This window comes from Watersipora subatra, chromosome 5 (assembly GCF_963576615.1).
Source record: "Watersipora subatra chromosome 5, tzWatSuba1.1, whole genome shotgun sequence".
NCBI lineage: Eukaryota > Metazoa > Bryozoa > Gymnolaemata > Cheilostomatida > Watersiporidae > Watersipora > Watersipora subatra.
In genome coordinates, this window is record NC_088712.1 from 108,144 (window position 1) to 131,045 (window position 22,902).

A 22,902-nucleotide genomic window follows, 5' to 3' on the forward strand; every position below is an offset into this window, starting at 1 on the left:
TTAAAATATACACTTTTCTGTGATGTTATGTATCGTTTGTGAGTTGAAAGTTATTCCTCCTAATTACGTAATACTCAATATATATATATATATATTATATACGCAATACACTCCCGCGATTAGATCTGTTCTGTATTAATGAAACATTAGCAAAAGTTAATATGTGACAATTCTTTCTTTCAAGTCATTGTGTTGAATTATTTGAGTTTTTCTCAAATGTTTGAAATTTCCACTTTCCTAGTCGTATAGATTCAGTCATTGTTGACAGTTAAATCACTCATTCTTTTAAGATAGCATTTAGTCAAGAAAATATAGACATTTAACACTGCTTAGCAACGTAACAGCCAGAGTATTATTTATAAAGACTAGTTGATAAGAATCAGAGATAGAGGAGATTCTGGTCATTAAAATGATACAAAGTCTCTTCATTCTTGTATTATCAAGGACAATTTACAACTGGTTATATCTTTTAGATATACTAGATTATGGTAGGCGGTCTCATACTTTTGTACATGACTGTAGATGTACATCTGTCATCATCGCCTTCTGCGCAGTTGCAAACCTCTAATTGAAGCTGCTAGGAGTAAACTCACAGCTTTGAATACACGAGTTAGAATGAAGTTTATTGTTGTTGGTTTGTTTGTTGGGAGGAATGGTTTTAGTTGCAGTGCACTCCTTTTTCTTCTTTGTCACTATCCTTTCCAGTGCTGTCAGATATGTGATCAGGTCGAATCATTTTCAATACAATTGCTGCATTTTATATAGTGCACAATGGGCTCCCAAAGTGAAAATTGACAATGTGGCTTAAACCATAACTGTCACGAACAACTTTTATCGTATTTACTAGGTAAATCAGACACGCTGATTCCGATTTTGGTACTCAAAATAAAGATTAGTCCACTAACCTTCAAAGTCATTTAGGCTTTTTTAAAGCGTTTCAATGTCCGTTTCGAAAACAACACAATCGGCATTGCAAGCTCCGCCCATAAATATGTGACGAAACCTAGCTTTTTCAGAAACGGAAGTTAGGAAAGTTTAGTCCGATTTAGAATAATAGAGATGGGTGTCTTAAAACTCATTATTATCTAAATCCAGCCTGTAAAATAATTTCAGTTTTTTATGAAAGGTATATAAACTATTTAAAATTGCTCGTAGCTTGTTACATGACGTTTAAATGGGCTGGACGCCGAGAAAAATGAGCTCAAAAAGCGCGGTTTTATCACGAGCTAGCGTTGTTATCGCGCTTTTTAAATATGCAATGCTAAATAGCTTATCTACCTTTCAGAAAAGACTGATATTATTTTTAAAGCTGGATTTAGATATTAATAGATTTTAAAACACCCATCTCTATTATTCTAAATCGGTCTAAACATCTCTACGTAACTTCTGTTCCTAAAAAGCTAGGTTACGTCAAGTATTTATGGGCGGAGCTTGTTATGCCGATCGTGTTGTTTTCGAGACCGATATTAAAACGCTATAAAAAATCCTTTATTACTCTGAAAGTTAGTGGCCTAATCTTTATTTTGATTACAAAATCGGAATCAGCATGTCTGATTTACCTAGTAAATACGATAAAGGTTGTTCGTGGCAGTTATGGTTTAAACTTTGGTTAATTTTTCATTGCGAACATTCATGAATATGTAATATTTGTAGCGTTTGGTTGCTATGACCTTCCTAAACGTCAATGATATAACCTATGACCTTCCTATGACCTTCAACAAGTAATACTGTTTAAAGTCAGACCCTCATTTTGAAGACAAATTTCTCAGTTTTTTGTGTTGACCATATTGACCAACACCACCTTCGATAAAAAGCTCTATCTCAAGTTAAATTGCTTTGATCTCAATTTCGAAAACAGTTTTGAAATGCTGAGAAATTTCTTTATTACATAGGACTAAAACAGTTTTAGAATTCGACCTCATTTAATTTTAAAATTATATGACCTGCTACATATTGTATTTGCGAAAAAATTGGGTAAAAGGAATGCTCTGGGACACCTATCAATAGTAACAGCATCTTTCTGATAGGTTCAGGTTTACATATCGTCAATTTAATGCTCTTTATATTTAACTAGCGTTTTCAAATCTGTTGCGGGGCGACGTGGTTGTATTGAAGTCAGTCCTTGCTGCTTCCGAGTCTGTAGGTAGGCAGATATTGTACACTGAAGGCTGTTATTTACCTTGTAGGTTCTCAACAACATGTTCTTCTCAAATGATTCTGATAATGGATCAGATGCCTCTAGTGTCTCTTTAGGACGCTGGGAGGACCGACCCCTTGTTTCCAATAGGTCTGCTCAGGAACTCATGCAAAACTATGAAGATCTAGTTAAGGTATGTGAGATGAGTGAGAGTGAGTGGTGTAGTACTCTAGTATCTACTTGTAACTAGTTGAGGTATGTGAGAGTGAGTGGTGTAGTACTCTAGTATCTACTTGTAACTAGTTAGGTATGTGAGAGTGAGTGGTGTAGTACTCTAGTATCTACTTGTAACTAGTTAGGTATGTGAGAGTGAGTGGTGTAGTACTCTAGTATCTACTTGTAACTAGTTAGGTATGTGAGAGTGAGTGGTGTAGTACTCTAGTATCTACTTGTAACTAGTTAGGTATGTGAGAGTGAGTGGTGTAGTACTCTAGTATCTACTTGTAACTAGTTAGGTATGTGAGAGTGAGTGGTGTAGTACTCTAGTATCTACTTGTAACTAGTTAAGGTATGTGAGATTCAATGGCCGCTAGCGTGTCTAAATATAACAGCAACTGTCATGTTTTATCCTGTCTAAATCTGTTGTCTTTTCACAGGACCTGATAATGAGTGAGCAACAAAACATCAGGGAGCTCGAACTTATCATCAAAGTGTTTCGACCTCCTTTTGTTGAGCTCTTCCCCAACAGCAAGGTATGTTTCCCCTATCCATAATTACACTTCGAGCATATTGACTAAGTATGTGGGCATTCCAATTATTCTTGGTCTTTTTGCAGGATATCGATGTTATATTCAGCAACATCCTGGATGTCCACTCGTTCAGTCTTCGCTTTGTCGGAATGCTCGAAGATACCGTCGAGATGACCGAGCAAGACCAAATTCCTCTCATTGGTGGATGCTTCGAGGACCTCCTGGAGGTATAGCACGTGTTGTTATGTCGGTACATGTTTGTGTAGGTACAACTATGGTTCATTGGCTTAAATAGGGATGATAGCCTATGTAAATAAGTACAAACAGTAATGCATAAAGAAGAATCTGATGTCTATGATAAGTACAAATATAGGGTGATGCAGGGACAAGAATTTGATGTCTATGAGAAGTACATGAGCGATGTGATGAATAAGAAGCTGGAGGACAGGCTATACGCTCTTCTGAAGAGAGAGGACTTGACAACACGACTGAACAGCTTTGACCAGGGATTTAAGGATGTAGTAAAATACCTCCTTCCCCGTCTCCTCGAGGGACCCATACACCATCTCAAGTACTGTTTCAATGTCATGGATGTACGTAAGACATCGCACTTTACTCTCTCTATGTATCTCACATCCGAGCTACAGATTGTCTTACTGCTCAAACATAGTGTTGACCACTGCGAAGTACAGGTGGTAAGAAGTGATTGGTACAAACTCACCAGACGTGTATCTGGTTGACTTATATAATGTTATTTCTCTACAATACCAACCAATGTTCTAGCTTTCTGTTGCCAAACAATACCGTTGTTTCCTGCTATTAATTGGCGCTACCAGTTTCTGTTACCAAACAATACCGCTGTTTCCTGCTACTAATTGGCGCTACCAGTTTCAGTTACCAAACAATACCGCTGTTTCCTGCTACTAATTGGCGCTACCAGTTTCTGTTGCCAAACAATACCGCTGTTTCCTGCTATTAATTGGCGCTACCAGTTTCTGTTACCAAACAATACCGCTGTTTCCTGCTACTAATTGGCGCTACCAGTTTCTGTTGCCAAACAATACCGTTGTTTCCTGCTACTAATTGGCGCTACCAGTTTCTGTTACCAAACAATACCGCTGTTTCCTGCTACTAATTGGCGCTACCAGTTTCTGTTGCCAAACAATACCGCTGTTTCCTGCTATTAATTGGCGCTACCAGTTTCAGTTACCAAACAATACCGCTGTTTCCTGCTATTAATTGGCGCTACCAGTTTCTGTTACCAAACAATACCGCTGTTTCCTGCTACTAATTGGCGCTACCAGTTTCTGTTACCAAACAATACCGTTGTTTCCTGCTATTAATTGGCGCTACCAGTTTCTGTTACCAAACAATACCGCTGTTTCCTGCTACTAATTGGCGCTACCAGTTTCTGTTACCAAACAATACCGCTGTTTCCTGCTACTAATTGGCGCTACCAGTTTCTGTTGCCAAACAATACCGCTGTTTCCTGCTATTAATTGGCGCTACCAGTTTCTGTTACCAAACAATACCGCTGTTTCCTGCTATTAATTGGCGCTACCAGTTTCCGTTGCCAAACAATACCGCTGTTTCCTGCTACTAATTGGCGCTACCAGTTTCTGTTGCCAAACAATACCGCTGTTTCCTGCTACTAATTGGCGCTACCAGTTTCTGTTGCCAAACAATACCGCTGTTTCCTGCTACTAATTGGCGCTACCAGTTTCTGTTGCCAAACAATACCGCTGTTTCCTGCTATTAATTGGCGCTACCAGTTTCTGTTACCAAACAATACCGCTGTTTCCTGCTACTAATTGGCGCTACCAGTTTCTGTTACCAAACAATACCGCTGTTTCCTGCTACTAATTGGCGCTACCAGTTTCTGTTACCAAACAATACCGCTGTTTCCTGCTATTAATTGGCGCTACCAGTTTCTGTTGCCAAACAATACCGCTGTTTCCTGCTACTAATTGGCGCTACCAGTTTCTGTTGCCAAACAATACCGCTGTTTCCTGCTACTAATTGGCGCTACCAGTTTCAGTTACCAAACAATACCGCTGTTTCCTGCTACTAATTGGCGCTACCAGTTTTTGTTACCAAACAATACCGCTGTTTCCTGCTACTAATTGGCGCTACCAGTTTCTGTTACCAAACAATACCGCTGTTTCCTGCTATTAATTGGCGCTACCAGTTTCTGTTGCCAAACAATACCGCTGTTTCCTGCTACTAATTGGCGCTACCAGTTTCTGTTGCCAAACAATACCGCTGTTTCCTGCTACTAATTGGCGCTACCAGTTTTTGTTACCAAACAATACCGCTGTTTCCTGCTATTAATTGGCGCTACCAGTTTCTGTTACCAAACAATACCGCTGTTTCCTGCTACTAATTGGCGCTACCAGTTTCTGTTACCAAACAATACCGCTGTTTCCTGCTACTAATTGGCGCTACCAGTTTCTGTTACCAAACAATACCGCTGTTTCCTGCTACTAATTGGCGCTACCAGTTTCTGTTACCAAACAATACCGCTGTTTCCTGCTATTAATTGGCGCTACCAGTTTCTGTTGCCAAACAATACCGCTGTTTCCTGCTATTAATTGGCGCTACCAGTTTCTGTTACCAAACAATACCGTTGTTTCCTGCTATTAATTGGCGCTACCAGTTTCTGTTACCAAACAATACCGCTGTTTCCTGCTACTAATTGGCGCTACCAGTTTCTGTTACCAAACAATACCGCTGTTTCCTGCTACTAATTGGCGCTACCAGTTTCTGTTACCAAACAATACCGCTGTTTCCTGCTATTAATTGGCGCTACCAGTTTCTGTTACCAAACAATACCGCTGTTTCCTGCTACTAATTGGCGCTACCAGTTTCTGTTACCAAACAATACCGCTGTTTCCTGCTACTAATTGGCGCTACCAGTTTCTGTTGCCAAACAATACCGCTGTTTCCTGCTACTAATTGGCGCTACCAGTTTCTGTTGCCAAACAATACCGCTGTTTCCTGCTATTAATTGGCGCTACCAGTTTCCGTTGCCAAACAATACCGTTGTTTCCTGCTATTAATTGGCGCTACCAGTTTCTGTTACCAAACAATACCGCTGTTTCCTGCTACTAATTGGCGCTACCAGTTTCTGTTGCCAAACAATACCGTTGTTTCCTGCTATTAATTGGCGCTACCAGTTTCTGTTGCCAAACAATACCGCTGTTTCCTGCTACTAATTGGCGCTACCAGTTTCTGTTGCCAAACAATACCGCTGTTTCCTGCTATTAATTGGCGCTACCAGTTTCTGTTGCCAAACAATACCGCTGTTTCCTGCTACTAATTGGCGCTACCAGTTTCTATTACCAAACAATACCGCTGTTTCCTGCTACTAATTGGCGCTACCAGTTTCTGTTGCCAAACAATACCGCTGTTTCCTGCTATTAATTGGCGCTACCAGTTTCCGTTGCCAAACAATACCGTTGTTTCCTGCTATTAATTGGCGCTACCAGTTTCTGTTACCAAACAATACCGCTGTTTCCTGCTACTAATTGGCGCTACCAGTTTCTGTTACCAAACAATACCATTGTTTCCTGCTACTAATTGGCGCTACCAGTTTCTGTTACCAAACAATACCGCTGTTTCCTGCTATTAATTGGCGCTACCAGTTTCTGTTGCCAAACAATACCGCTGTTTCCTGCTACTCATTGGCGCTACCAGTTTCTGTTGCCAAACAATACCGCTGTTTCCTGCTACTAATTGGCGCTACCAGTTTCTGTTACCAAACAATACCGCTGTTTCCTGCTATTAATTGGCGCTACCAGTTTCTGTTGCCAAACAATACCGCTGTTTCCTGCTACTAATTGGCGCTACCAGTTTCAGTTACCAAACAATACCGCTGTTTCCTGCTACTAATTGGCGCTACCAGTTTCTGTTACCAAACAATACCGCTGTTTCCTGCTATTAATTGGCGCTACCAGTTTCTGTTGCCAAACAATACCGCTGTTTCCTGCTAATAATTGGCGCTACCAGTTTCTGTTGCCAAACAATACCGCTGTTTCCTGCTACTAATTGGCGCTACCAGTTTCTGTTACCAAACAATACCGCTGTTTCCTGCTATTAATTGGCGCTACCAGTTTCTGTTACCAAACAATACCGCTGTTTCCTGCTACTAATTGGCGCTACCAGTTTCAGTTACCAAACAATACTGCTGTTTCCTGCTATTAATTGGCGCTACCAGTTTCTGTTACCAAACAATACCGCTGTTTCCTGCTACTAATTGGCGCTACCAGTTTCAGTTACCAAACAATACCGCTGTTTCCTGCTACTAATTGGCGCTACCAGTTTCTGTTACCAAACAATACCGCTGTTTCCTGCTATTAATTGGCGCTACCAGTTTCTGTTGCCAAACAATACCGCTGTTTCCTGCTACTAATTGGCGCTACCAGTTTCTGTTGCCAAACAATACCGCTGTTTCCTGCTATTAATTGGCGCTACCAGTTTCTGTTACCAAACAATACCGCTGTTTCCTGCTACTAATTGGCGCTACCAGTTTCTGTTACCAAACAATACCGCTGTTTCCTGCTACTAATTGGCGCTACCAGTTTCTGTTGCCAAACAATACCGTTGTTTCCTGCTATTAATTGGCGCTACCAGTTTCTGTTACCAAACAATACCGCTGTTTCCTGCTACTAATTGGCGCTACCAGTTTCTGTTACCAAACAATACCGCTGTTTCCTGCTATTAATTGGCGCTACCAGTTTCTGTTACCAAACAATACCGCTGTTTCCTGCTATTAATTGGCGCTACCAGTTTCTGTTACCAAACAATACCGTTGTTTCCTGCTATTAATTGGCGCTACCAGTTTCTGTTACCAAACAATACCGCTGTTTCCTGCTATTAATTGGCGCTACCAGTTTCTGTTACCAAACAATATTGTAGATTTTTGTTACAATATCATTGCTTTTGTCACTATGTGCTATCAAGCAACTGTTGTACATCTTGTAGAAACTGCGGGAGTCTAGTCATTGTACCGAGGAAGATGAGGATAGCTTTAACCAGGCTCTCAGTCTACTCATTGTGCTAAAGAGTGACGTTGATAAGCGTCTCTCTCAGCTTTCCTACAGCTCGGGTTCCTCAGCTACATCTAAAAGACACAACTGGTGAGTCCATTATTTGTTGTTTTTACTGTTGCTGTAGGTGCAATGTGGAAGTCTGATGTCCTCTATGAAGAGTCAAAATTCTTACTGGAAGGAAAAGAGGCTAAATAGTGAAATAAAGTAATACTAAAAAAATATTAAGTTAATTTTAACTTCAGCTACTTGAGTCAGCAAGCTAAACAGTGCATCTATTGCCAGCATAAGCAAGCCTATATTTCTGTTCACCTCTCTAAGTTAATATAACAATATATAAATTTGAAAGTCTGTCATTCAGTCTGTCCAGCTACAGCTATTAAAATCAAGCAATAAAAAATCTGCTTTGTGCTGGATTTGATCTTGGAACCTCCTGTTTACCAGGTGATCATCTTACCAATTAAGCTACGCGAAATGCGATGATTTAAGTAGACGATATGTGCGATTATCTGGGGTAAAATACACATAGCACTCTGCATTACGCAGCGTCATTAAAGCTTGCTCTCATGACTGTTGTTAGTAACTTTAGTTTAGCAACACGGATAGTAGCCTATTCACACTAGTCATTGGCAATGTGCCAGGCAACTACATTATCTGCCACTGTTTATAAGCAGTTTTTAGTACCCGTGCAACGCGGGACATTCCGCGAGTATAACAGCAAAAATATATTTGGATCGATTACATCATATTTAATTTCTTTACAGCTCTTTTATAATGTATTTATTTTATTTTGTTGTTGTTATTGCCAGTAGTATTTACTAAGGAGTTATTGAAGGGTTTTTGAGCTGTGGAAGTGATTACAGTGTAACCATTTGAAAGCTCTAATTCATGGTATGGCGGGTCACAGAATGGAATTAGTTCTCATGTAGAGGTTTTATTTTATATCTTGTACTTTGTCAAATACTCCATACGCATTGTACACTCTGCCATACACTTTCTGTACAATATGGGAACTGCACAACTGTACATTGCTACAATCATGTCTGCCTCACATGTAAGCTACCAGCTAAATATACTCAGCAACTGTTCTTTATTGTTCATGATTCACCATCTTGTCTGCAGTGGTTCCATGCATAACATAACTGACAGAGAGTCGGCCTCAGCCAGGATGGATGACATTCAGAGGTCAATAGAGAACTGGGAGGAAAAGGACATCAACAAGCAATGTTATGATTTTGTTAAGGGTACGTCTTTTCATACCTTTCGGAGGCCCTTAATGAATGTTGTCATAGCCTTTGGTTCTTGTCAACTGGTATCTTTTCACGCCCTCTTAATGTCCCTTAATGTCGTTATAGTCTTTGCTTCCAGTCATTTTGTATCTATGTATTCCTTGTTGAGGCCCCTCATTATGTTCATAGCCTGTGGTACCTGTGAATCTGTTATGCGCTACTGAGATGCTATAACAACCTGAATCATTTGATATTCAGAGGGTGACCTCATCATTCAGGAGAAAGGGAAGGACAGAGAGCGACATGCTTTTCTGTTTGACAACATGCTCATACTCTGTAAGAGTACGGGTCGGGGCAGAACCGTCTCCTCCTCTCCACAAGATTACAGGTTTAAGGAAAAGCTGCTCATTAAACACCTGGATGTTGTTGACATGGAAGATACGGAGGGTGAGTGTATTTCAAGTGCTTCATAGTCCTCCCTGAGGCACTGTTTATACCTCCGCGGACTCGGGCTATCGCGTGCGTTGGACAGTCACTTATCATAGATGTACACACAGTCTAGACTGTGCATACATCTATGATAAGTGACGCTATCTCACATTGCATGACATACCATCATTGTTGACTTTAAAGATGGTATTTGATTGGTGAGAGAATTTTATTTTGTACTCAACAAGCTGTCTGCTCAATCGTGAGAAGATAACTCTGTATTAGTTAGTTAGATAGAATAATTAATAACCAAGTGCTGTGCACTTTACAAGCGTTTATTAAACAAGAAAACACAGTGAAGATCGCAGGGCGGAAACTGCATTACATGTACAACTGCTTAAAGGTCTAACAGTGGGAGTTGTCTTCTCTGTTACAAGTTGTGGAAGTATTTTCTCGTTATTCAGCGTTAGCTTAAAGTTTTTTTTGTCGAAAAATTTTCTTACAGTTCAACGGTGGAAGTACAGTTCAACTTTTAAAGTTGGGGTATAAACTGAACCATGATGCAATTCATTAATAACAATCTACTATAGAACAATCTACTATAGAACAGGGTAAAAATGTTCAAATTTATTTTATGCACGATACAAAATTGTGTTAAGAATATTGCCCAGCAGATGCACCATGTTTTTATTTTCTCTGGTTTGCGCAAATATAACAATAAGACCCTGCTGCAGTCATGCAGCTCTTTAGTAACAAGTAGTAATGACATGTTGCTGTCATGTTGTGTTCTCATGTTCTCTAGTAGAGAAACACACCGCTATTACTAGTTTTTCATAAGCTACCTTGGGTGGTCCTAACACGTATTAAGGGCTCCTTCTGGAACTGTCAGATTAACCGGAAGGGATGTATTTTGCAACACATCCAGTCTGACAGAGTCAGGTAGCCTTTTTACTTGCTCAATGTGTGAAGGGCAGAGGTGGATCTTTAACGTGCCCACATTGTCAGCGTGGTACAAGTTATGGTCTTGATCCGAAAGACCCAGCAATTTAAGGTTGACAGCTTGCTGAGAGCTTTTTGTCAAATTTGCCTTAAGCAAGGCTCAAACCACCAACCCCCATGGTTGACAGTCAAAGACGCTACCACTAGGCCACCCTGACACCCATTAGTAACTAGTGGATCATTAGAAACGCTGGTAGGCACTTTTACTCTGCACATAAGAGGTTGTCAAAGATATTCTGGCATCTTTGCCACGCAGCACCAGGTCTTATTATCACCAGGTTAACAGATGTATTTTAGCATTCTTGCCACTGAGTAGCAAGTGCTCTTAAAGGCATCTTTGCCCTTTTGCCATGCAGCATTAGGTGCTCTCAGAGGCATTTTGACATATTTGCCATGCAGTACCAGGTGGTCTGCATGTATTCTTCATAAACAGGAGACATGGTTAGCTGCTTAAAAATTTGTTCACTTTAGTTCTGTGTTTGAGAAAGATTTAAGACATACTTCAATGATCCATGCATAGATTTTAGTTTGTTGGTTTCCTTTTGGAATTGAAGTCGGTCAAACTGTACAGTATTTATTTTACGCAGCGTCTTTTTCAAAAATAAGGGCTACCTCTTGTCTAAATATAACATTATCACTTTTTATAAAAATAATTTAAGCACACGTTTAATTAGTCGGTCACGATCAGTGCAGATTCAACTTCTGACATTGTGTTTGTTAACTATTCTTGCCCATTGTTAACCATTACTAACTAGCATCAACCATCACTAACTAGTGTTAACTATTACTAACTACTGTTACAAAGCTTATTGGTAAACTACTTACAAGACATAATTTAAAGCTGCCAACCGGAAGTTTCATGTTATATAGCAGATTTATAGCTCTAAATTGACAGAATAATCCAATAAGGTGTCCGTTTTGTTCGGGAAAAAAGAAAGTTGCCCTTCAAATATTAGCATTTCTCCAGGGTTGCTGGTGCACTTTATGCAACTTTATGGAATCTGTGTCAAGCCATCCAGTGCTTGCTCATCAAGAATATTTCTTCATAAAATATTGATATACATTAAAGAAAAAAAATTCAATAAAAGATAGCTTAGGTCGAAGTTTTTGGAAGTTTTGTTTAAAAAATTGTGCCAACAATGAAGTGGAAAGATTTCATTATTAGATTAATAAAGGTTATTTGTAACTTGTAAGGTTAGCTATGAGATAACTCTATTAGATAACTCCATTGATTGTTAGAAGTTAGAGTTATCTGATGCATGGACCGTCTCTTTCATGCTGATCTTTTACAGCTGTATATATCTATGCAACGAGTATATATGTATGAATATTCATAAGTATATAAATATTCATACATGTATATACCTATTCATGAATATTTATATATTCACTCACCGACTGGGTAATAAAATAATTACCGACTGAATTTGAGTACTTTACCTCGTAAGATAGTTAGCAATCTTTACTAAAGCAATTGCCGTTAGTTTTAACAACGCAAAGCTTGAACAGTTGACTTGCAACAAACTTCACTTTACAGTTACTTGGTATCAAAAGGTTCACTTTGTTTTAGTCTGCTGTGTTGTAGCTGCAAAATATGTGTAAATGTGATTACATGCTCTTGAACGCTCAAAAACGAACAGTTATTCGCAGCCATCACGAAAATGCCGTATTTTGGAATCTCTTTATATCAACGGCGTACTCAAACATTATGGTTATTGTTTTGACATGTGATGTTGTCACGTGAAATTAAAAGCCAGTAAAAGGCTCGATATAAAACTCTCGTAGCACTAGTTTATGGCAAACACTTCGAGTTCTACTGGAAAGCCCGTATCAAATATAAATGCTTGCTACTTTATAGTTTTGTTTTAGCCTGGTCTAATCGTCTAGTCGTAATCTGATCATGTGCCCCGTACTTCCTGCCAAATAGCGCAAACAGTTTCTGGATCATGTTTCGACTATCACCGGTGACCAACAGGCTTGTCATGTTTATCAGAGGATGATATGCACTCATTCGAGCTAAGGTTAGAAAATTAAAGGAATTATTACGGTAGGTTTTGAGATATCAGTGCTCAAAGTGACAGCATTACAATGATGATGAAACAGACGCGCAAGGACAATAGACATGGTTTTATTGAATGTGGTAAAAATATTTGTGAAATTATTTTGACGAATGAGGTTGCATGAAAGTGTAAACAAAAGCCATCGTGTTCAATTGCGTCCCATTTGAGCCGTTTTGAAAAGGGATTCCAATCTGTGACATTTTCGTGATGGCTGCGATTAACTGTTCATTTTTGAGCTTTTAAGAGCTTTTAATCACATTTCCACATATTTTGAACCTACAACACAGCGGAAAAAGACATGGTAAATCTTTTGATACCAAATAACTGTAATGTGAATTTTGTTGAAAGTCAACCGTCAATCGTTTCATTTTGTGTAATGCTCTACAGTGTTAGTTGATAACCCGAAGCTTTTAAGTGTGAATATTTTAACCGATGTGATCACAAGCACCCATTGCATGGGAATCGTAGTGTAGTGGATTAGATCGCTGGACTGTAGACCTGGAAGTTCAGAGATCAAATCCTCTGTCAATTGGATCTCTCATTCCTTGATTTTAACTATGATAGTTACATATACACACAACACACAGACTTTGAGAGATGTATAGACTATCCGGTGTTGCCCAGGTATTAAAAATCACTTATAAACAATGAGAGGTAATGAGAGTTGCCTGCCATTCGCTATTAGCCTGGCACATTACCAATTGATAATTTGTGTAAACTTACCAATAAGAGTTAGAGAGTAAGAGAGTCTTCTCATGACGTTACGCCATAACTTTGCTGTTGTGACCGAAAGCGGTAGCCTATTTACTCCATATAGCGACATATGTCGCCTAATGAATTAATCAAGCTTCTGCGGCTATTTTGGTAAAGCATTGGACTGGCAGTCCAGAGAGTCAGAGATCAAATCTTATGTGATACAGATTCTTTATTCCAAGATTTTAATAGCTATAGCTGGAACTACACACAAACTCTGAGAAATTTATATAGATGAATACATATATATTTATGAATTTAAATAGGAGATGTGGTCGGTACACTAGTAGACTAGACTACTAGTACACTAGACTAGTAGTGGTCGGTGTACTAGTAGTAGTCGGTATACTAGTAGTGGTCAGTGTACTAGTAGTAGTCGGTATACTAGTAGTGGTCAGTGTACTAGTAGTATAGCGTGTAAATCTTAGAAGGTTCTCCACTTTTTATAGGACAGCAGATAATGGTTGAGACAAACTGTTCAAGATTAGATTCCAGACAAAATTATTGTCCAATAGCGCCGATGTTTACATAGCGTCCAATGTGTTTACAAGATGTCCTGATTAACAATTACGTACGCAGCCATTCTATATCCTTCGTTTTGTCGTGACGTCATTTTATCATTGTCGGCCATCTTTATAGACAATTTTTTGTTAGAAACACGAAGCTTTTGCAATGATAATTTGAAAACGATGTTTTTGTTTGCAATTTTTTATTATAGTATCAAAACAACACTTAAAAGTACTAATAAATCAAAGAAAAAGATCGTTTTCTACAAAAATGGCGGCTTTTTCGTGAACGAGCGCATGCACAAACGACTTGATGACGTCAGAAAAAACTATGGATAGTCTGTTTGTATTGTTATGAGCTTGTATATTACAACCAGTTCCATAATGTCGGTGGGAGGATTTAAGGTTGTAATATAGTAGCCTGAAGCAGAGCTGTTGACAGGTGCTCATAGAAAAGCTTTGATGTTTTGATCGCATAAGTAGTCATGCGTTTATTGGGGCACGCATATGTGTATCTCACATCGCATGTATATTATAAATGGTATAGGTGAGCTTATATGTATGTCGACATACACAAATGTTTCAAGTTTTACATTCAAATTTGCTTTTTGACTCCAGAATATCGACATGCATTTGAAGTTCAGGAGAGAAATGGGGCTGTCATGCTGCTCAAGACCAAAACTGAAGGAGAAAAGGAAGAATGGATGGCTGCCTTGCTTTCACTTCTTTTCAGGTTGGTGGCTGCCTTGCTTTCACTTCTTTTCAGGTTGGTACCTTTCATCATACTAGTGACTAAACTGCATCATACTCTACACTGTTGACTATCATATTCTATACTGTTGACTATCATATCATATTCTACACTGTTGACTATCATATTCTACACTGTTGACTATCATATCATATTCTACACTGTTGACTATCATATTCTACACTGTTGACTATCATATCATATTCTACACTGTTGACTATCATATTCTACACTGTTGACTATCATATCATATTCTACACTGTTGACTATCATATCATATTCTACACTGTTGACTATTATATCATATTCTACACTGTTGACTATCATATCATATTCTACACTGTTGACTATTATATCATATCCTACTCTGTTGGCTATCATATCATATTCTACACTGTTGACTATTATATCATATCCTACTCTGTTGGCTATCATATCATATTCTATACTGTTGACTATTATATCATATTCTACACTGTTGACTATCATATCATATTCTACACTGTTGACTATCATATCATATTCTACACTGTTGACTATTATATCATATCCTACTCTGTTGGCTATCATATCATATTCTATACTGTTGACTATTATATCATATTCTACACTGTTGACTATCATATCATACTCTACACTGTTGACTATCATATCATATTCTACACTGTTGACTATCATATCATATTCTACACTGTTGACTATTATATCATATCCTACTCTGTTGGCTATCATATCATATTCTATACTGTTGACTATCATATCATATTCTACACTGTTGACTATCATATTATATTCTACACTGTTGACTATCATATCATACTTTACACTGTTGACTATTATATCATATTCTACACTGTTGACTATCATATCATATTCTACACTGTTGACTATCATATCATATTCTACACTGTTTACTATCATATCATATTCTACACTGTTGACTATCATATCATACTTTACACTGTTGACTGTCATATCATCTTCTACACTGTTGACTATCATATCATATTCTACACTGTTGACTATCATATCATACTCTACATTGTTGACTATCATATCATCTTCTACACTGTTGACTATCATATCATATTCTACACTGTTGACTACCATATGATACTCTGACTCAGATTGTCAGAGGTATTGATAAAGCAATGATAATAAGTAGCTGTACAATAGGTCAGAAATACCTAAATGTGGTCAATTGGTGGAGAGCGCCCGCCATATACAAATCTGAATTTCGTGATACAGAGTCTTTTTGAAATCAACCATTCATCCTAACCTTTAAGCTTCGCTTCGGAAAAATGGACAGACAGACACGGGTCCTGCGATAGTAAATATATATATTTGCTTTGCTTTATTTTACATTTGACATACAATTTTTTTCTTTTACCTTTTCCCATACATCTGGCTGTCTTTAAAAATGATGAAAAGAATTGGTTTAAATTGCCATAGAAGGTGCGCTCTCCTAACTTAATGTAAAATTACATAACAATTATGAAACGTAAACAATGTGTGGTAAGAGAAAGATTGTCAATACAAACCAGTGTTACCATAGTTACTGTACAATCAATACAAACCAGTGTTACCATAGTTACTGTACAATCAATGCAAACCAGTGTTACCATAGTTACTGTACAATCAATACAAACCAGTGTTACCATAGTTACTGTACAATCAATACAAACCAGTGTTACCATAGTTACTGTACAATCAATGCAAACCAGTGTTACCATAGTTACTGTACAATCAATACAAACCAGTGTTACCATAGTTACTGTACAATCAATACAAACCAGTGTTACCATAGTTACTGTACAATCAATACAAACCAGTTTTACCATAGTTACTGTACAATCAATACAAACCAGTGTTACCATAGTTACTGTACAATCATTAGGAAAACAACCAGGTTTAGTCTGTTCCTTTTCGAAGGACCAAAGGGGTGGCTCCGGGATGGTCTTGTCATGGATCAGGCTGTTTACGTGTATTTTATTGTTCGTCTAGCAAAAATTCGCTATAACTTAAACGTTCTCAGAACGGATTATTTTCGTTGTAGAATCGTCTACTGTATAAGTAAAATGTGACAACCAGTAATATTTCTCAGTATCTCTGGTTGGAGTGGTGCACCAGTGGTCACATGCCTTCACATAGTTTTGGCTTCTTACAGTTTTTCTGCTGTTTTTTCCAAGTTCAACATATTGACTTTTACTATTTTGTCCCCAGATATGGTTGACTTTTACCATGCTGTCCCCAGATATGGTTGACTTTTACCATGCTGTCCCCAGATATGGTTGACTTTTACCATGCTGTCCCCAGATATGGTTGACTTTTACCATGCTGTCCCCAGATATGGTTGACTTTTACCATGCTGTCCCCAGATATGGTTGACTTTTACCATGCTGTCCCCAGATATGGTTGACTTTTACCATGCTGTCCCCAGATATGGTTGACTTTTACCATGCTGTCCCCAGATATGGTTGACTTTTACCATGCTGTCCCCAGATATGGTTGACTTTTACCATGCTGTCCCCAGATATGGTTGACTTTTACCATGCTGTCCCCAGATATGGTTGACTTTTACCATGCTGTCCCCAGATATGGTTGACTTTTACCATGCTGTCCCCAGATATGGTTGACTTTTACCATGCTGTCCCCAGATATGGTTGACTTTTACCATGCTGTCCCCAGATATGGTTGACTTTTACCATGCTGTCCCCAGATATGGTTGACTTTTACCATGCTGTCCCCAGATATGGTTGACTTTTACCATGCTGTCCCCAGATATGGTTGACTTTTACCATGCTGTCCCCAGATATGGTTGACTTTTACCATGCTGTCCCCAGATATGGTTGACTTTTACCATGCTGTCCCCAGATATGGTTGACTTTTACCATGCTGTCCCCAGATATGGTTGACTTTTACCATGCTGTCCCCAGATATGGTTGACTTTTACCATGCTGTCCCCAGATATGGTTGACTTTTACCATGCTGTCCCCAGATATGGTTGACTTTTACCATGCTGTCCCCAGATATGGTTGACTTTTACCATGCTGTCCCCAGATATGGTTGACTTTTACCATGCTGTCCCCAGATATGGTTGACTTTTACCATGCTGTCCCCAGATATGGTTGACTTTTACCATGCTGTCCCCAGATATGGTTGACTTTTACCATGCTGTCCCCAGATATGGTTGACTTTTACCATGCTGTCCCCAGATATGGTTGACTTTTACCATGCTGTCCCCAGATATGGTTGACTTTTACCATGCTGTCCCCAGATATGGTTGACTTTTACCATGCTGTCCCCAGATATGGTTGACTTTTACCATGCTGTCCCCAGATATGGTTGACTTTTACCATGCTGTCCCCAGATATGGTTGACTTTTACCATGCTGTCCCCAGATATGGTTGACTTTTACCATGCTGTCCCCAGATATGGTTGACTTTTACCATGCTGTCCCCAGATATGGTTGACTTTTACCATGCTGTCCCCAGATATGGTTGACTTTTACCATGCTGTCCCCAGATATGGTTGACTTTTACCATGCTGTCCCCAGATATGGTTGACTTTTACCATGCTGTCCCCAGATATGGTTGACTTTTACCATGCTGTCCCCAGATATGGTTGACTTTTACCATGCTGTCCCCAGATATGGTTGACTTTTACCATGCTGTCCCCAGATATGGTTGACTTTTACCATGCTGTCCCCAGATATGGTTGACTTTTACCATGCTGTCCCCAGATATGGTTGACTTTTACCATGCTGTCCCCAGATATGGTTGACTTTTACCATGCTGTCCCCAGATATGGTTGACTTTTACCATGCTGTCCCCAGATATGGTTGACTTTTACCATGCTGTCCCCAGATATGGTTGACTTTTACCATGCTGTCCCCAGATATGGTTGACTTTTACCATGCTGTCCCCAGATATGGTTGACTTTTACCATGCTGTCCCCAGATATGGTCTCCATTCTTGTATAAGTTATTTGAGGACACTCCTTCAGATAGAGGAGTTTCGGCTGCTACTATTGTGTGCGCGCGGGTTTTTATAATTACACCATCTACCTAGATTGACTTTACCACATCTTTTCAGTGATATTAAGGAGTTGTCTCCTTTTTGCATGCAATGGTCAAGTATTCACTCTATCGTGTCTTCTACTTAGGTCCAACTTAGACAGGATGCTTGACTCGAAGCAAAAAGAAGACCAAAGTGCCCACGCTCTTATCCTGCCCCCAGTTGAGGAGTACCCTTTCTCTGAAGAGGATTCAGAGGACAACATCGTCCTTGAGGAGTCGCAGACTATCGGAGAGCCACCTCTTATACAGGTTTCCTATCCGTCTGCTTTCTCATTTTTACCTGAGAGTTGTTTTAGCTCGTTTCAATTTCTACAGCTTTGAATAAAAAGTCTACCGGCATGCACATACTTTACTGTATGGCCTATTAGCATGAACTTCCTGTTCTCCTCCAGGGCGCAACGTTGCACAAGCTCATTGAACGACTCACCTATCATATGTACGCCGATCCCAATTTTGTCAAGCGCTTCCTCACAACATACCGATCATTCTGCTCGCCTTCAGAGCTCCTCGACCTCCTCATCTGTCGTTTCCAGATTCCGGAGACGGATGAGTGTTTTGAGGAGAATCGTGGTGCCTTCACACGCTTTAAGAAAGAGTATGTGAAACCAGTGCAGTTTAGGTAAGTGTTCCTGCCATTTCTCTTTCTCCTTTCTATATGGTATAAAGTTGACATCTCACCCTTTAGGAGGATTTGTACTTGCACCCAAAAGTGAACAGAAAATAGTATTGCTGGCTAAAGCTTTTAATGTATATTATGGCATTCTAGCACATTTAACTTTTAATTTATATTATGGCATTCTAGCACATTTAACAGATAACTTTAAAAATCAGTAAATGGGAAAATCATTATATAAGTTGAAATATTATTTCCCGAGCTCAACTCGCAAGTGTGTCAAATTTATCGCAGATTTTCTGGAGATCTGCGGCACATGTTTTGATTGAATATAAGTTATTAGTAACCGTTACGAAGGTGCTGTACCTTCCAAGGTACTATCGAACAGACAACTCCAAGGTTGAATTTGTCAGGAAGCCCTCTTATTTGAATATTTTAATTTTATCTAAAAATGCGGCATTATAAGCAATAATGCTTTCTCTTTCCACTTTTCCCTTTTTGTTTTGTGAAGTGATCCCTCTTTTTCTCTTCATACGCTTCCATGCCTGTCCTCTTCCACTCTATTCTCTTCATCCGCATCATCAGCACAGGTTTGATCTCCCGATCTCATCTTGCAGGGTGCTCAATGTCATCAGACTGTGGACAGATCATCATTTCTATGACTTTGAACAGGAGAACAAAGTGCTGCAGCAACTAGAAGTGTTCTTAGACACAATAAAGGTGCTTTTACAACACACCTTATGTAGTATGTAGTGTTACTAGTAGTACGTATTATTACTAGTAGTGTGTAGTGTTACTAGTAGTGTGTAGTATTACTAGTAGTGTGTAGTATTACTAGTAGTGTGTAGCGTTACTAGTAGTGTGTAGTGTTACTAGTAGTGCGTAGTGTTACTAGTAGTGCGTAGTGTTACTAGTATTGTGTAGCGTTACTAGTAGTGTGTAGCGTTACTAGTAGTGTGTAGCGTTACTAGTAGTGTGTAGCGTTACTAGTAGTGTGTAGCGTTACTAGTAGTGTGTAGCGTTACTAGTAGTGTGTAGCGTTACTAGTAGTGTGTAGCGTTACTAGTAGTGTGTAGCGTTACTAGTAGTGTGTAGCGTTACTAGTAGTGTGTAGCGTTACTAGTTGTGTGTAGCGTTACTAGTAGTGCGTAGTGTTACTAGTAGTGTGTAGCGTTACTAGTAGTGTGTAGCGTTACTAGTAGTGTGTAGCGTTACTAGTAGTGTGTAGCGTTACTAGTTGTGTGTAGCGTTACTAGTAGTGTGTAGCGTTACTAGTAGTGTGTAGCGTTACTAGTAGTGTGTAGCGTTACTAGTAGTGTGTAGCGTTACTAGTAGTGTGTAGCGTTACTAGTAGTACGTAGCGTTACTAGTAGTGTGTAGCGTTACTAGTAGTATGTAGTGTTACTAGTAGTGTGTAGTGTTACTAGTAGTGCGTAGTGTTACTAGTATTGTGTAGCGTTACTAGTAGTGTGTAGCGTTACTAGTAGTGTGTAGCGTTACTAGTAGTGTGTAGCGTTACTAGTAGTGTGTAGCGTTACTAGTAGTGTGTAGCGTTACTAGTAGTGTGTAGCGTTACTAGTAGTGTGTAGCGTTACTAGTTGTGTGTAGCGTTACTAGTAGTGCGTAGTGTTACTAGTAGTGTGTAGCGTTACTAGTAGTGTGTAGCGTTACTAGTAGTGTGTAGCGTTACTAGTAGTGTGTAGCGTTACTAGTTGTGTGTAGCGTTACTAGTAGTGTGTAGCGTTACTAGTAGTGTGTAGCGTTACTAGTAGTGTGTAGCGTTACTAGTTGTGTGTAGCGTTACTAGTAGTGCGTAGTGTTACTAGTAGTGTGTAGCGTTACTAGTAGTGTGTAGCGTTACTAGTAGTGTGTAGCGTTACTAGTAGTGTGTAGCGTTACTAGTTGTGTGTAGCGTTACTAGTAGTGTGTAGCGTTACTAGTAGTGTGTAGCGTTACTAGTAGTGTGTAGCGTTACTAGTAGTGTGTAGCGTTACTAGTAGTGTGTAGCGTTACTAGTAGTACGTAGCGTTACTAGTAGTGTGTAGCGTTACTAGTAGTATGTAGTGTTACTAGTAGTGTGTAGTGTTACTAGTAGTGTGTAGCGTTACTAGTAGTGCGTAGCGTTACTAGTAGTGTGTAGCGTTACTAGTAGTGTGTAGCGTTACTAGTAGTGTGTAGCGTTACTAGTAGTGTGTAGCGTTACTAGTAGTACGTAGCGTTACTAGTATTGTGTAGCGTTACTAGTAGTACGTAGCGTTACTAGTAGTACGTAGCGTTACTATTCCTATATCCTGATGCAAATTAATAATGAGTTGTTATGCTAATCCAGGTAGTCTGTTTGTTCGCAGGGGAAGGTGATGCGTAAATGGGTTGACTCAATTGTCAAGATCATTCAGAGGAAGGTTGATTCATCGGTGCACTTTCAAGGCCTCTCATGGGAATCTAGTGAATCCCACCTGCGTCCGCACTCTCATAAGTTCAAGGATGAACCACCAAGTGTTGAGTGGTTTATTGCAGCTCAGGATGAGCCTGAAAAGTTCAACATAGTTTACCTTCACCCGATAGAGATAGCCCGGCAGGAAACACTTATAGAGTTTAAGCTGTACAAGGCTGTCAAACCGTCAGAGCTTGTTGGTAGTGTTTTTATGAAGAAAGATAGAGCCGTGCATAGCCCTAATTTGATGAGACTCATCAGACATACAAATAGAGTGAGTTTCTTTTGTTTACTCTATGCATTGCCTTTAGGAACTATAAGATTTTATAAATTGAGCCATAGATAGATCCACGCATTCACATGAAGTTACTTCAACTATCAGCATATTTCAATTGATCCGATTGGTTGTTCTGACAAACATAAAATTAACTCTGGTGTAAGCAAATTCTGCATCCACTTGTGAGTGTTTGTCATTGTGTACCTACTTGAATGTTGATATGATAGGACAACTGATGCTCGTATCCAACCAGCTTTGTGTTGGCTTCTTTTTTACCTTACAGCCGCAGATATTTGTTCAATTTAAGTGGCGGATGCTTGATCGTGTCATTCTACCACATGTATATCTATGTAGTTCATAAATGTTCAAATCTTCAACCTGGTATCTTAAATTTTCATGAAATTCTGTTTGATGTTTATTTAATTAGTATTTCTTGACACATATGAGCCTCAGATAAACTTGTGAAGAAGCTGTTATAGTTTAATTTACCATAAGACCTCCATTAAATGCCATGATCCTGTATTTTTCAACCCTTTCCATATAGTGGCATTCTATTAAAGGTGATGTTCAAATAGAGGTTGGCGCTTTATTTTGTGACTTGATGGTCAGAATTTTAGTAAGATGAATTTAACCCTTGTACTCGTGAAGCTATGCTAATGTCACTTACATTTTTAGCTCTCTTTGAGCGGAGCAACATTAAGGCCTTTGGCCTTAGCATTTCTGCTAAATGACCTTTCATATACTTCGCGGTATCGGACCGAGTGAAACAAGGAACTACTTTCAGTAAAACATATTAGTAATGAATATATAATATTATACAGTAATTAATTATTTTAATG

The 22,902-nt window shown here is 39.1% G+C and overlaps 1 protein-coding gene across 1 annotated transcript in view; it reads left to right on the plus strand.

Annotated features, from left to right (window-relative positions):
• The window catches only part of LOC137397039 (son of sevenless homolog 1-like), a 47,985-nt gene that overhangs the window by 12,154 nt on the left and 12,929 nt on the right, over window positions 1-22,902 (plus strand). Inside the window, exons 6-17 of the mRNA XM_068083321.1 lie at window positions 2,187-2,330; window positions 2,794-2,889; window positions 2,973-3,113; window positions 3,270-3,479; window positions 7,870-8,024; window positions 9,057-9,178; window positions 9,422-9,610; window positions 14,529-14,643; window positions 18,826-18,988; window positions 19,132-19,358; window positions 19,970-20,072; window positions 21,701-22,060. Coding sequence (XP_067939422.1) covers window positions 2,187-2,330; window positions 2,794-2,889; window positions 2,973-3,113; window positions 3,270-3,479; window positions 7,870-8,024; window positions 9,057-9,178; window positions 9,422-9,610; window positions 14,529-14,643; window positions 18,826-18,988; window positions 19,132-19,358; window positions 19,970-20,072; window positions 21,701-22,060 — 2,025 coding nt within the window. The remainder of the gene's footprint in view (window positions 1-2,186; window positions 2,331-2,793; window positions 2,890-2,972; window positions 3,114-3,269; window positions 3,480-7,869; window positions 8,025-9,056; window positions 9,179-9,421; window positions 9,611-14,528; window positions 14,644-18,825; window positions 18,989-19,131; window positions 19,359-19,969; window positions 20,073-21,700; window positions 22,061-22,902) is intronic.